Raw genomic sequence first — 15114 nt, forward strand, 5'->3', positions numbered from 1 at the left:
CAACCACAGGACATGCAAACACAATCACTGTGCCCTGGCCAAAAAATAAAAACAAAATGAACTATAAGGTCACAGTGAAGCTTTGGGCTTCCTTGGCTGCGTACCTGAGCGTGAAAACTGAATATCCCTGCGGTGGGGAACAATTCTATCTCACCCTGTCCATGAGCTTCAACTGTGGCAGGTGGCCTTGCCAGTTGAATCCTTAGGGTGTGGTTTCACGCTCTAAAGAGAAGCCAAGGGGATTTGAAGTAGAATACACATGGTGTCTAACTCAGATGCTCTCTGCAGTTTTCAGTCAAGACATTTCTTTATCCTCCATTTAGGTCACTATTGATCCAACTCACAACAAAGTTTTCAAGTATCTATTAGATGATTAAATTATACAATCATTCATTTAGTGTCACATTTTTAAAGGCATGTCCAAAGGAGCTCAGCACAATACATGTGTGATGCACTTGGGGTGGGAACACACAATGCAATATACAGATGACATATTATAGAATTATAAAAAATAACTAATATGTTCATTAACATTTCTTAGTTATGTGATATAGCATTGTGTGTAGTATTTTTAAGTTTAAAAAGGAGGGGATTATTATAACAGGTTTTCTACTGTGAATAAGGATACCCTCATTTTATCAATTGAGAAATTGTGGTTCAAAGAAATTAGGTTATTGGGCATATAAAGTACAGCATAGAAAATATAGCCAATAATATTGCAGTAACTATGCCAGGTGAGTACTAAAAATATTGGGGGGACACTTTGTAAAGTATATGATTGTCTAAACACTATGCTATACACCTGAAACCAATAAAAAATAATATTGAAAGTAAACAGTAATTGAAAAAGTTAAAATGTTAGATTATTTGCCCAAGATCACATGCTAAGAGCATAAAGAGAGGAGACAGTAGGCCTGCTGTGGGTCACAGTGAGTAGGAAGAGATGAAGCCACAGCTGAAGGTGCTTAGTGGACCACATAGGTCCAACCGTGGAGAACAGACATGGCCAGGACTCAGAGGACCTATAGAGCCAGAAAGAGCTGAATGACTGAGTCAGCAGATGGAAAGGATCTGGGGATGCCCTCACTATGTGAAGAAACCACATGTCTCACCACCCTCCAGGCCTGGACAATGGATGGCAGCAGATGATCAGTGACCAGGTGTAACAAGGGATTTCTTCTAGAAGGAGGCCAGTGAAGACTTAAAAAATAGAAAAGTATCAATATGTAGAATTTGAGGAGGAAATGTCATGAGTGAAACACTGGATATATTGAATCTGAGATACCTGGGGGACATTCAAGTGGGGGTGCATTTTGAGAAACCAATTTGGCAATCACCTGTTTCTAAATGGAAATTGAAAGCATGGAACCTGCCATGGATACTCATTGTGTTTTCACATCATCCCACAAGGCTTCTCCTCCTCTGTCCCAACCACATTGTAATAGAAAGAGAAGCCACAGTGGCACAATGTGACTTCTCCCTTCTAGGCCACTATTAATTGGATAAGGAGAGGGTGCGTTGCCCAAACTGAACCAAGCAATTTGGAATTAGAACTAGAACAGTCCAATTCCAGTTGTGTTGCTTATTATAAAAGATACAAATTTGGTCTATTGTTTCAGCAACCATTTTCCATTGTGTAAAGCAAAAAGAGAAACATGAAGATGAGAACAAAGAGAAAAGATGTTTTGGTTTATGTACGGTGCTTTGGTTTGGTTCATCCCTGAAACGTAGATGCTTCAAAGGTCTTAGGGTCCATGAGGCAACCTTCCCTCTCTACCCCCCCCCCCTCAAAAAACATCTTCCTTTTTATTTAATCAAGTTTAATTTGATTTATGTTATTGCAAATCAAAAGTTTTAATCAATAAAAAGTAATATTAATAATAAGATGTTAAGGAGACACATTTTAGAATGAGGAAGACTTTTTGGAGAAAAAAGAAGTAACCTGAATAATAAGCAACATTAAATACCAGACAGAAGAGAAGAGTTCACAGGAGATTGAGAAGTTGTAGGGGAAAAAAAAAAAACCCTAAAGACTATAGTGTCTTCCAAGTTGAGAGTAACCAGTTTCAACAAAGTATCAAATGCTGCCAGTCTGGTAGTCATGAAACAAAGACCAAAGCATGGCCAGTGGATTTAACAAGAGGGTAGTCACTGTAAACTTTGGCAAGAGCAGTTGGAGTGGATTGGTGTGGAGCTGTGGGGAGTAAATAGTAAGATGAAACAGAAAGAACAAGGATATGTGTAACCCAATCAATACATCTGATTTTAAAGAGAAGAGATAATATGAAGGGTACTTGGGATTATACAGAGTGTCTTTTTTTCTCTTGAAATGTGTGTGTCTATTATACATATTGGAAACACGCCAACATATTCAAATTCCAATGGAAAAGAACATAAGGAGACTGACATATTAGAGATACAGTGGAAAAGAAGGTAATAAGTAGCATTAGGACCTGTGAAGTCCAGAAGAGTGGGATCTTGAGAACACCTGAGGGACACCTCTTACGTCACAAGCAGAGGGAACGGGGAACCATGGTCAGGTGAGGTAAGATGCCAGGTCTCTGTTAGGGAATTAGGGAAGTGGAGGAGCTCAGCCACTTTTAGTGTTGGTTTTCTCCTCTCTTTTCTAGCCACATTTCTTTTCTTTTCCAAGTCCTGGAGACAAGAACCCTGAAGGCCCTGCCTTCCTGGGGTAAACGAGGATGGAGCCCAGGAAGATGGTGATCCCGATGAAACTTTAGCAGTACTTGGTCAATGTCATCCTCTCTAAGCTCTTGTGTTCTCTTCTGCAGCATGTATATTCTGTCTTCAACCCATAAATGTATAAATATACCTAATCTTTTCAATTAAATGGAAATCTCTTTGTGGGAGAAAAACATGTATTGTCCAGTTCTGTACTTTCCTCTTCAGTAACTAACAAATGGTTCTCAAATACAGTTTTTTAATAAATTGAATAAAAATGCTACTTAGTATCTAACATCAATAGCAACTTAAAATCTAATTATCCTTTCTAATTTTTGACACAAAAAGGATATAATTTCTGATTACCTCTTAAAAATTGGCATATAAGTGTTTTCTGATGATCTCAGAAAGAAAACTAGCACTTTGTAGAACTTGTTTAATTTGTAGATGTTTTAGAGACTTATATAATCTGACTCATTTAAATGAACCTCCAAATAAATAACAAATTATAGCTAAATTTTTTAGTATCCCTTTCATAGTTTTTTTAAATGTTAAACATTTCTTCTTTACTTCTTTTCAGAACTATTTATTCCAAATCCATTGCAGACTCATCCAGAATTTTTAAAACCTGGATTAATTTCAGGCATCACATAATGAAGCTAATGTTTCCATGGTTTCATATTTCTAATGGCTGTTGAATATACCCTCCACTATCAGTAACATCCTTCCAATGCCCCTTTCTCCTCTCCCCACTGATGTTGAACTGTACTTAATATCTGTTAACCTAAACACATACAAATGTAAGCCATATGATTAAAAATGCATTTCTGCTGTTAGTATTTCTAGTACACTTTTCCATTTCTATGCATTTCAGATCTGGTTACTTTCATGTTTAACACTGGGTTTTAGATGAATCCTGAGCCACCAGTACTGACTCTTTAATGGTACACTGCTGCCCTCTAGCTTATATTTGAAAAGTTCCCTACAATGTAACAATGTCTTCAAAAATCTCTTGTATATATCCAGTAAATAGATCCCCATTCTTTTTCAATGAATCATGTATTGGCAGTTCTGTAACAATTCAATATGTATGGTTATTAATTAAAATTATACATCCATTTACTTTCCAGTACAATTTATATGGTTATTGTATTCTATATTCTTACCAATTCTCTTTTCATCTTAATTTTTACCTTTTCCTTTCAGATAAGCTGCCTGTTTTTAAAAATCAATGTGCTCTCTTATCTGCTACTCCTTAAGCCTCTAGAGAGAAGTATCAAATCTTTTATGTGCTTGGTGAATAGTGAATACTTGTCAATGGATATTTTTGAAGATGAAACAATAATTTCAGTTCAAATTCCAAGGACTGTCAGAAATTTTACCAGGTATTTTTTATGTTCAAAAAATCATAAAAACCATTTAAGACATGATTTACTATTCTTCTCTGAGAAAAGTTCTGAAATAGATCCTGTTATGGCCTGATATTCTTTTGTGATGAGATTTTCCGGCCTGGATAGAGTAGCTGGCAGGAGGCTATTACCGGAACAATTCCACATCTGGTTTGCTGGGATTTGTTTGTAGTCAAACATATTAACTAAAACTCAGTAAAACTACATTAAATTGGACTGCATATTAACAAAAAGCAAAGATCCAATTATTTAAGTATTCACCTGCATTTTGGTGCCCTGAAGCCTTAATATTGAACAGTAATGTGCAGTATAATTTTCAGTATTGTACTCAGCTGGAACTGCATAGTGAATGGCTTTTTAGTATAGCACAGAGACCATGAGCACAGAAGGTGGGAGAAACCTGCATTGGACTTTCAGTTCTCTCAACACTTAATTTCTCTGAGTCTTATATCTCTTACTTTTAAAATAATCAGCATGGCATTCTCATGAACTTGTAGAGAGCATCGAATAAGACAATAAATAGAAAGCACCAGCATGATGTACACTCTGTACAAGGAGCCTAATAAACCTTTGTTTAATCTAAATTTCAAATTTAATGTAAATTTATTGTCTTTTTTTCCTTCCCCCTTATCACAGTTGCTTGCTCTTTGTGCATCCTTTATCTCTTTTTCAGTCAGTGCTCTTTTTGCAAGTTCTAGCTTATTTAAACTTAAAATGAATTTATTTAAAAATATTGGGTAATTGACAGAACCTAGGAGGATCAAAAAATCAGGTTTGGAAGCTACACTTGACTGCTCCAGAGAGAGCCTGAGCCACTGTCACTGGGCAACAGTGACCAGTACACCAGTGCCACACACCCCAGCACGCTCACTGACACTGGGATTCATCACTGCCGCCCCACTCTGGCTTACCCAGAGTGGAGTCCCCAAAGGTTGAATGACTGCATCTGACTGGCACAGTCTTCGAAGCGCCATGGCTGCTGGGAACCAACCAGGCAAGGCTCTGAATTCTACCTTGGTAGGCAGGAGACAGAAGGAGAGAAACCCCACAAACACAGAAAGCTATTGATGGCTTCACATAGCCATTTCTCCCTGCTCCCTGCATTTTATGATCCCCATCATGCTGATCAAATTGTATTTACTCAGGAGTTTCTAGAAACAGAGAAGCTGAAGGCCAATAACAAACCACAAATTATTGATTGTCTCAGCTGTCCCTATCTCTATTTCTCACTCTCTCTGGGTAGAGGAAGGTGTATGAGAGTATTACACTGTACAAGGATAAAACGATATTATGCATACAGCATATAGGTTGATTGATAGACTACACAGTTATTAAATTCCAGAACATAAGCAAGGAACAAAAATATAAATATAAAAATGAATAAGATCTGTGTCCTTCATTCTGGGAACTCATATCTTAATTAGGAAATCTGTCATGTAAACCACTAATTATAGGTAACATAAGAGCTTTAACAGGAAGGATGCAAGGCACTGTGCACATATGTAATGTTTAGAGATACAAGTTCTAACACCTGTAATAGAAAACCCAAGATTAAAGATATCGTTCGATAATACTTATATCACAAACATATTGGCAAGTCTGTTTTGTTACACAGGTGGCTGGAGATATGTCAATAGACTGTTGTGTGATGCTCATAAGTTCAGACTGCACTGTGTGCTTTCAATTTTTATTCATATTTAGCTTTTAGATCTTTCACTGCCTTCAAATCATTTCAAGCTTCATTGTTATTCAGACACTCACTGTAAAATGAAATTTTAGATCATAAACTGTCCTTGAAAATAGAAACTCCTTACTATGATACTAATGTTTTACTTTCCAGTCTTAAAATATTATAGTTTTTAATTTACATGTCTTATGTATACTCATTTAATAAACAACTTTAAATTCAGTAATCACATTTTCCCGTAAGCTTTGATTAGAACAATTATAGTAAATGAAAATAAGAAAGTAATTTCTGTGAAGAGATTCATGAAGCGTCCTTTTCAAGCCATAAAGCAGCCATCTAAGTAGTTAAGTTTTTTTTTTTTCAGCATTAGGACTACAAAAAAATTCTTTTTGCTCTGCTTAAGATACAGACCCAAAACTCTTTTACCGTCTGCTCATCTTCTTTGTCTTGATCCCATCAAGTTCTATGAGTTTTTAGCAGAAGATTTAGCACACAAAAGGGGCCCAATAAATGCTGCTGAATGTCTGTCTGGCCCCCTTACCTACACTAAGGAGGTAGACACATCAGCAGAAAGTCCCCTCCAAAATAAAAACCAATAACTGAATTTCTACATCTATCCCAATTTTTCTTTAGCCCTAAATGCTTTTGACCAATGTTGGTTTGCCTTAAATTTTTTTTTAAAAAAAAAAAGAGGAAGAAGAATATCCATGTAAGGGATACATCTAAGGGAAATCTCCATGAAGATTGTCACGCCAACTTATGTTATAAACTGATTGGGAACACGAGACTGAATGTTTTTGGTAACCTCACTACTGTACACTGAACACCAAAGATAATATTCCCATAAGTTTCTCCCACCTGGCATCTTGAATATTGTGTTTTATAAATGCTAATAAAATGTATGAGAAAAAAATAAAGGCTACAAACACATGATTAGCAGTTTTTTATAACATCTTTAACCCATTGTGGTAAAAACCAAGCCAGAGCTGGAAACGTGTTTTATAAAGGCCCATGGACTATGAATGGGTCTCTAGAGCTGCATTAGGGTATGAGGCAATACAATTGTTTGCGTGTGTGGATTCCTCTAACTCAGATTCTACTCTGCACACGTGGAAAGTTTGAGGAAGCAGGCTTTTACTTCTCCTGTCTTTATTCTTGGATCCCCAAATCCCTCAAATTCCCACTCCCCTCCCCAAAAGTACATTCAGATATATGACTCACACACACACACTACAGACACACTGACACACAAGTAAGAAAGAAGACAAGTTTGTCACAAATGAAAAAGACCCCAAATCACTGTTCTTTAAAGGAGGTAGAAGCTTATTTCTCTCTCAGATAAGAGCCTGGATGTGGGCAAATCGAATTCTGCTCCACAAATAGGAGCTTCCATCTTGTTACCCCACCTTGTGTGGCCTCCGTTCCCAAGGGCGTTGCTCCAGACACCTCATCTGAGGCCAGCCAGCAAAAAGGGTAAAGGAGAAAAGAAGGAAAAAGGATCAGGAGCAGAGCATCTGTCTAAGGAAGTTTCCCTGAGCTTCCATGCAGCACTCCTACTAACATCTCTTTGGCCTGAACCTAATGACATGACCACAATCAGCCACAATGGAAGGTCAGAAATGTCACTTTTATTTTTCATAATGTGTTCCCAACTGACATATTTAGGTGTTATCACTGAGAAGAGAGGGGAGAATGAAAATTGACAGACAACTAGCAAGCTGTCATGGGGTTCCTCCCTCCTCTCTCTGCCCTGATATAATGTGTAGAATCATTCTTTGTTCTACACACCCTACACCACCTTTCTCTCTACCTCTTAGTCCACAAAGAACCTTATTCTTAAGTGTCCAAACACATTTCTGCCCAAAGAAGAGGCAAGGGGAGCAATTAGTGAAGGACAGACCAACTGTCACTATTTAAGCTACTGCATAGAGTAGTCCCCCCTCACCCGAGGTTCCAATTTTCCTGGTTTCAGTTATCCACATCACAGTCTGAAAAATATTAAATGGAAAGGTCCGGAGATAAACAATTCATAAATTTTAAATTGCATGCCCTTCTAAGTGCTGTGATAAAATCCTACACTGTCCCTCTCTGTCCTGACCTGACCAGGATATGAATCATCCCTTTGTTCATAATATCCATGCTGCACATGCTGTCCACCCACTGGTCACTCAGGAGCCATGTGGGTTATCAAATCAACTGTCTCAATATTACAGTGCTTATGTGCAAGTAACCTTTATCATACTTAATAATGGCCTCAAAGTACTAGAGTAACGATACTGTAATTCAGACATTCCAAAGAGAAGCATACCTTTAAGTGAAAAGGTATGTATGTATATATGTATGTATGTATAGGAAAAAACAAAGCATATATAGGGTTCAGGTCTATCCTCAGTTTCAGGCACCCACTGGGGGGTCTTGGAATGTAATCCCGCAGATAAGGGGGGACTACAGTACTACAAATTTGAATAGGAGCATCTGAGCCTAATTCTAATCCTCTGCCTATGTGTTTGCTATCTAAATTGAGAACACAGTTGGCTTTAATTGAACATAAAATCTCCTGTTTGATCCTAAACACTAGAATAGGGTTTTCATTTGCTAGTAAGTGGATTTTGGATCTCATCCCTAAAGAAGCTAAATAGTGATAGTTACAGTATTATCTCATTCAGGTCTGGAACAAATATTATCTGGAGAGACACCAACCTCTGTGGGCAGCACAATCAGTAATTTAAATACAAATTTAAGCAGCAAACATTGCCCTAGTTATCTAAGCATTTGTTCTCACACTTCACAAAGCACCAGAGGTATCTTTGAAATCTTTAGTTTCAAAGAAGGGAGCAAATCACACAGAGCTGATCTGTGCCCACACATATAACTTACTCCACCTGTGTCTTATGTATTGGGCTTCTAGATGAGATGTTGTTTTTTTTTTAAAGATGCTAAATGTTTGACCTCATTGTTCCGAGCCTGAATTCTATTTCTTGTGGATTTGTGTCTTATGGACGTTATAGCCTTGAAGTTTCTAAGCCTTTCAGAAGCTAATGAAGAAGGGTAAAAAGAGAAGGGACATATGGGAACACTTCTGCTAACTTGTCATTATGACATATTTTTGCAAAACTTATTTAACTTATTTAGAAACATCACAGTGATGCTTGCAAAACAGATCCTCCGTGTGTCCTGATTAGTGAGATTATATTAGCAAGTATTTCTGTCTCCTTGGCAGTCACAACCTATCTGTATAGTTGAAATTATTTATTTAAGTGATGAATTTTGCTTTCTAATTCTTTTTTATTCATTTATTTTTAGGGGAGGGGAAGGAAGGCAGAGAGGGAGAGAAACATTGATGTGAGAGAGGAGCATAAATCAGTTGCCTCCCATACTGATCCTGACCAGGGACAGAACCCACAACCCAGGCATGTGCCCCAACCCAGAATCTAACTGGTGACCCTTCGATTTGTGCAACAATGCCCAACCAACTGAGCTACACCAGTCAGGATTGCTTCCTACTTCTTAAGACATTTTTATTGTGTAGATATATTTATTGCCTGAAAAAAAAACTGAATATTTCTATCTTGGGTAACCTACACAGAGGAAATGATGACCGACTGACAAGACATGGCAAGTTTGCATGTTACATCTTCACCACAACTTTATTGTTATCAGAATTCTCTCAGCAGTCCACTTCATTTGTCAAATATTCCATTGGGGGGGGAGGGGGGGCATATGCCATCTTCTTGTCAATTACAAAAGTCCAATCTTTTCTCTCTGGTAGATCAGCTACTTAAGTAAAAACCACACCTCTAAAGGAATAGTTAAGAGATCCATTCTAAATAAAATACTCTAAAAACTTATTTCTCTCAGCATCTGTTTCTTCATTTTCCAGCTCATATTTTTTCATGGCAACAAAATATCGAATAAAGGTTTCTCCTAGAGCCTGTCTCAAACATTGATCTTCCTCCAGTGCCACAAGGGCATCTTCCAGTTTCAAAGGGATCTCAGAAGGCTGTGATGGATAAAGCTCTGTGCTGTCATCTGGACCAGCCAAGGCACCATCGCTGCTTCCAAGTCCATCCAGACCTGCGGCGACAGTCGCGGCCAGCACCAGGTAAGGATTCGCTGTTGCTGAGCCCAGTTTATTTTCTATCTGGGTGCCTTTCTCCCCATGACACTTGATATTAAAAGCACAGCTGTTATCATTATAGCCCCATGTCGTAGGCACTCTCTCCTTCTGGTCTTTACCCTCCTTGGAATAACGTTTTCGGCAGCTCACGGCAGGAGCCATCAGGCAGCTTAGCGCCGCGGCGTGCTTCAAGAGTCCGGCCAACCATTTCTTCCCAGTGATCGTGAGCTGCTCCGTTCCAGAACTGCTGCAGAACACATTTTCCTTCCCTCCGACATCCCAGAGACTATGAGACAAAATGCCTGAATTGCAGAATCCGGTCTCAAAGAAAAAGCTAGTGATGTAATTATATTTCCTGGCCACTTCTTTGACACCTGATCTGAGGGTAAACGCATTATCAGCTGAACCGATGCCAAATTCAGGCAGAAAACATATTTCCATCTGACCAGGCCTGGTAGAGGAGGAGAAGCTTTCAACACTGGCTCCAGTGTGATACAAACCATCAACAAGTTCCTGGATGAAGGGCTGGTCATGATTACTTAGCAATGTTGAAGCCGGAAAAGATATGGTCTTTGAATTGATCATTTCAGGCACACCAAAAATACAGAAATCGTAGATAAAAGCAGAGAGCAGGGAGAAGCCAGAGTCTTGAAGCTGGTTCAGCTGCCTCTTGGCAATGTACCTCGGGGAAGTCAATAAAGGCTCACCAGTCACAGTGAATGTGTCACAGATCACTCTTGCTGTTCTCTCAGCCCACGGCAAAACTCTAAAGGTTGATAACTCCGGTATCAGAACTATATCACTGTTAAAACAAGTTGCTCTGATGTGATCCACTTCATTGTCCTTAGGATTCGGTGCCAATTCAAGATAACCTCGGGGCATGAAAACACCATGGATCACTTTTTCCTAAAGAAGTTAAAGGACAGAGCAATCAGGTTTTAAACCTTGAAATGAACAAAAAGGTGGAGATGGTGCTTGCAATTGAGGAAAAAATAATGTGTTTAACATCTATTAGTTAACACTAACTTAATTTTAAATATTTTGAAATAAAACCCCAAACGTACTTTTAGAAACACCTCATTATTTTTAGCCTTATAAGCTTTATACGCTCTTGAATCTGAAAATAGCAGTCATAAATAAAGGGTATAATGATAAAATGTCTTCACGGCAAATGACAAAGTTAATGTAAAACCTTATGGAATTATTTGAAATGATTGTAACCAAAGGTACTTCTCAAAGCACTTTTTATTTTGTGGATTAATTTGTAATACTTCAAACAAGGTTTTTGTTTTGTTTTTGCTTTGTTTGTTTGGCTTATCCTATTGTAATCTCCATAGTTAACTGACTCTCAAAAGTCTACAGGAAAGAATTCCCAGTCTTTCTCAGAGAGCCAACTGTAGTCAGTACCACAACACACAGGACAGACGCCCTAACACAGAAGAGCCAGATCTGTTGACAGCTGCACCCCTCTCTTCATTCACTTTTACAAGCCACTTGTGAACGAGCTACCTCACAGTTTCATAGAGTCCCAAAAACCTTGCCCATGAATGTGGACCTATATCTGCACAGTCACTGTTTCCAAAATGTTATAGCCTTCCACTCAGCATGAACTGGGGTATCACCAAATCTGACTTCTAGTCCTGGTTCTTTCACTATCTCTGTGAAGTTAGGCAGTTGCTGGACTGTGTGTACTTTGGCATCCATGTCTGCGAAGAAGTGTTAGACTGAGTGAATGCTAAGGTACTTTCTAGCCATATACCTCTTGGGTTCAATGGATTTGGTCATTTATTTACCTTTTGATAGTGCCAAACAACAGGAAAGTGATGAGGTTATAAAGTCAAGCAGACACAACAAAGCAATTTCTAGAAATTGTGTAATAGGAATATCAACAAGGCTTCATATGTTGATGGTTAGTTACGTTAATAGACAGAGAAAGCCGACTATAAAGTTTGATTCCCACGATGTCAGTAAGCATTATGAGTTTAATAAAACATACTGCCATTCTGCAAGCCAGATTGTTTTTTATATTACTTCCAAACCCCAAGAGCATGACTACCAAAGGGGTGCGGGTGCTAGCAGATGCAATCTGCTAGTCCACTCTTCTCCCTTTGACCCTGAGCCACTGCCTCCTTTGCTTTCCACCATCTCTGCACACATTTTCAAACATCATTTGACTCTGCTGATCAAAATCGGCTATTACCAGTAATAAAGTTGAGTAAGGTGAGCACTATCCCTCTGCTGCTTAATTTTTCAACTCACTCGTGGACTTGTGCATGTAAACTTTATACGCACACGTATTTGGGGATTTTTAAGGGTGCTTAAGTATGAAATCCTTTAATTCAAATGTTCTCTGTAAAAGATAATATTATTTCCCTAACTTGTCAACTTTTTAGTTTGAAAATCTGTATGCTAATTTTATCTAAATTAGCATAAATGAGGAGTAATGTGTTTTATTCATGAGACTTCCAATAATTTCTGTAATTTAAATCTGTGTGCATTCACTTGCTTGTAAACAATAGAGAACAACTTGTTAACATTTCACTCTTCATGAATGTAAAGGATAGTAAAAAGTCACACTTTATTCTTCAGGTTGTTGAATCCATATTTTGCTGAACACTCTTTTCTGTCTTTTATTTTATTCTTTTATGAACATTCTGAATGCAAACTACTCTTTATTAGTAGTGGTGCATATATAAATATATATAAAAACAGATCATGTTCTTGACAATTGTTGTCTTAAATTATCTTTATAAATATAAACACTAGAACAACTTCAAACTCCAATATACATCACCAGGGACTCAATGAAAATTTTTAGAGTAGCTCAGATCTCTATGATAACTGAAATTTGGGCCACAGTAAAGGTCATCTTTTGAAATAAGCAAAGAATTAGTTAAGTTACATAGCACTATATCATGTTTTGAGTAGCTCAAATGTAGAACCTATATTATCTGCATTTAATTTAAAGAAAAAGCAATCCTTTGTTAGGACAGACAGCATAAGTTGGTTGTGAGGCTTAAATAAACTCATGTTTATAAAGCATTGAGCAGAGTGTCGGGCACATGGTGACTTCTTTTTCCAAAGTAGATACATCGTTATCACAGGTTCCCCATTTAGCCTTTTCCAATTATGTAACAGACTTTTTCTCTATTTTGAGTAAATGGCTCATTTTCTAATACCAGTATTTTTTTCAATTTTATAAGAAAGAATTCTTATCTCAAATTAACAATAAAAGGAAATATAAAAGCTAAATTGGAAGCAGGTGTAGTAAAATAAACAAACAAAAATTCTGGACATGGAAGCAAGGAATCACTGACTGACATCCCAACTCTGTCACTAACTGCCTGTACTATATTTTAAAAAAGCTTTCTTTAACTTTCCTGGGATACACACATACACACACACACACACACACACATACATATACATACACACATATATATACACACACATACATATATATGCTTTATTTATCAGATAAATATCTCATATCTCATCTTAATATCTCATCTCAAGCTGACCTTTTTATAAGGAAAAGAAAGGGTAGATAAAGGATTTGGAAAAACATTAATCCAATAAGAGATTCAGTCTAGAGGCAATTTTCCTAGTACTTCTTTATTTGTTGATCAACAATTCTTTACCTGCAACACTGACTTCCCTCCCTGGAACACACACTCAGCTACTATCTCTATCACTTGCAGACACCTTGGGACACAAGGGCTGAACTGCTTGCTGACCTCCTGGAGTCACACAGGTCATGCATTTTAGTTTCTGGAATAACAGCTTTCTACATGCATTAATCACCTAAGCCTATCAACTATGACTGAAGCTAAAATCTCTTACTCCTGAGCTCATCCATCACTTGAGGAGAAATAATGTGTTTGGCAAGGGACAAGGGAAGAAATAAAATAAATTACCAGTTTCCAGCTAAACTTACTGTATAGATTAAGATACAATGAAAAAGAATAATAAGGACCATTTGCTTGCTAATGGTCATGAAAGTACATTCAGTTATAACTCTACTTGTAAAACTCACTTGGAAGAAGTGTGCAGGGATACTCTTAGACCTGGACACCCCATGGAGATCTGTTGCTTCAAATCGCACAAACTGAAGGTGATTTTTGGCCATCTCTTGTTTAATGTGCTTCATCCTAGAGGAGGGTTGAGGTACTGTTGGCACTTGTTTGCTGTCCCTGCCGTCATCTGCAAAACAGAGAATGACTGTAAAACTTAGATCATAATGAAAAGCAAAAAGAGGCTGGAGAGCAGTGAATTATTTATTATGATTATTAACAAAAGCATCATATATTTATGTCATTGTTTAAGAGTTAGAGATCTCACCTTTCTTATTCTGTCTTTGTGTATTCCCAAGAACATTGTCCCTAAACAGCCTAAGAGATTGTTTATCACTTGGGACTAGGTGAAAGTCAACATTATTTACATAAGTGTGTAGCAACATCATATGTAAATACTTACTGAAAATGCCTTTGCTTATGGAAATTAGAATATATTTGCATAATTGGACAGCTTTGGCACCATATAAATCTGTATATAGATGACTACCATTAAAACACTTTGAGTTTCTTGAACTAACTGGTAATACCTAAATTAAAAGTTCCTGTATTTTTTCTGTTTTGTTCTGTTTGCCAAAGGACTTTTACATCTATAATTGTGTCAACAACAAATATATATATATATATGTATATATATATATATATATATATATATATATATGACTCTAAGGCATCTACATTTTTCTGTCAAATTTAAAACTTGGGTAAATAAGCAAACAAAAGTATTTTTCAAGAATAAGAGTGTAGGAGATGAAAAATCTAGACTGAATACTCAATTTTAAAGTTAGAAACATAGAGCAACCAGAAAACAAAAGATGAAAGGAAGTCCCCATATATCAATAGTCACTCTAAAATTAGAAACAAAAATGTTTCTAATGTTTTTAGTGTTTCTAGAAAATGTTTTTTTCAAGACTTTTTAGATAGTCTTCAAACTCTAAAACTTTAGAATTAGAAGAGACTTTGAAGATAAATCAGCTAATCCAACCAATGCATTACATTAGCTGGAGCCCCAGAGAGATACAATGAGGTTCCCCAAATTACGCTCTCACTTCATTACCAAAATTTAAACTAAGATTTGAAATTTTTATTTTAATGGGTGGCTCATAACTGTAAAATGACTGAATATGTCCAAAATATAGAGAGGGG

General features: G+C 37.2%; 1 protein-coding gene across 4 annotated transcripts in view; it reads right to left on the reverse strand.

The window, feature by feature from the left end:
* Nucleotides 1-9395: 9395 nt before the first annotated feature.
* Nucleotides 9396-15114, reverse strand: part of LGSN (lengsin, lens protein with glutamine synthetase domain) — a 35173-nt gene continuing 29454 nt past the window's right edge. For all 4 annotated transcript variants that reach the window (XM_028511007.2, XM_036024297.1, XM_036024298.1 and 1 more), the window contains 2 exons: nucleotides 13932-14098; nucleotides 9396-10801 (listed from right to left, as the gene is read on the reverse strand). In XM_028511007.2, the coding sequence (XP_028366808.1) occupies nucleotides 9602-10801; nucleotides 13932-14098 (1367 nt within the window). In that variant the 3' untranslated portion in view covers nucleotides 9396-9601. The remainder of the gene's footprint in view (nucleotides 10802-13931; nucleotides 14099-15114) is intronic.

The sequence above is a fragment of the Phyllostomus discolor genome, chromosome 4 (genome assembly GCF_004126475.2).
Source record: "Phyllostomus discolor isolate MPI-MPIP mPhyDis1 chromosome 4, mPhyDis1.pri.v3, whole genome shotgun sequence".
NCBI lineage: Eukaryota > Metazoa > Chordata > Mammalia > Chiroptera > Phyllostomidae > Phyllostomus > Phyllostomus discolor.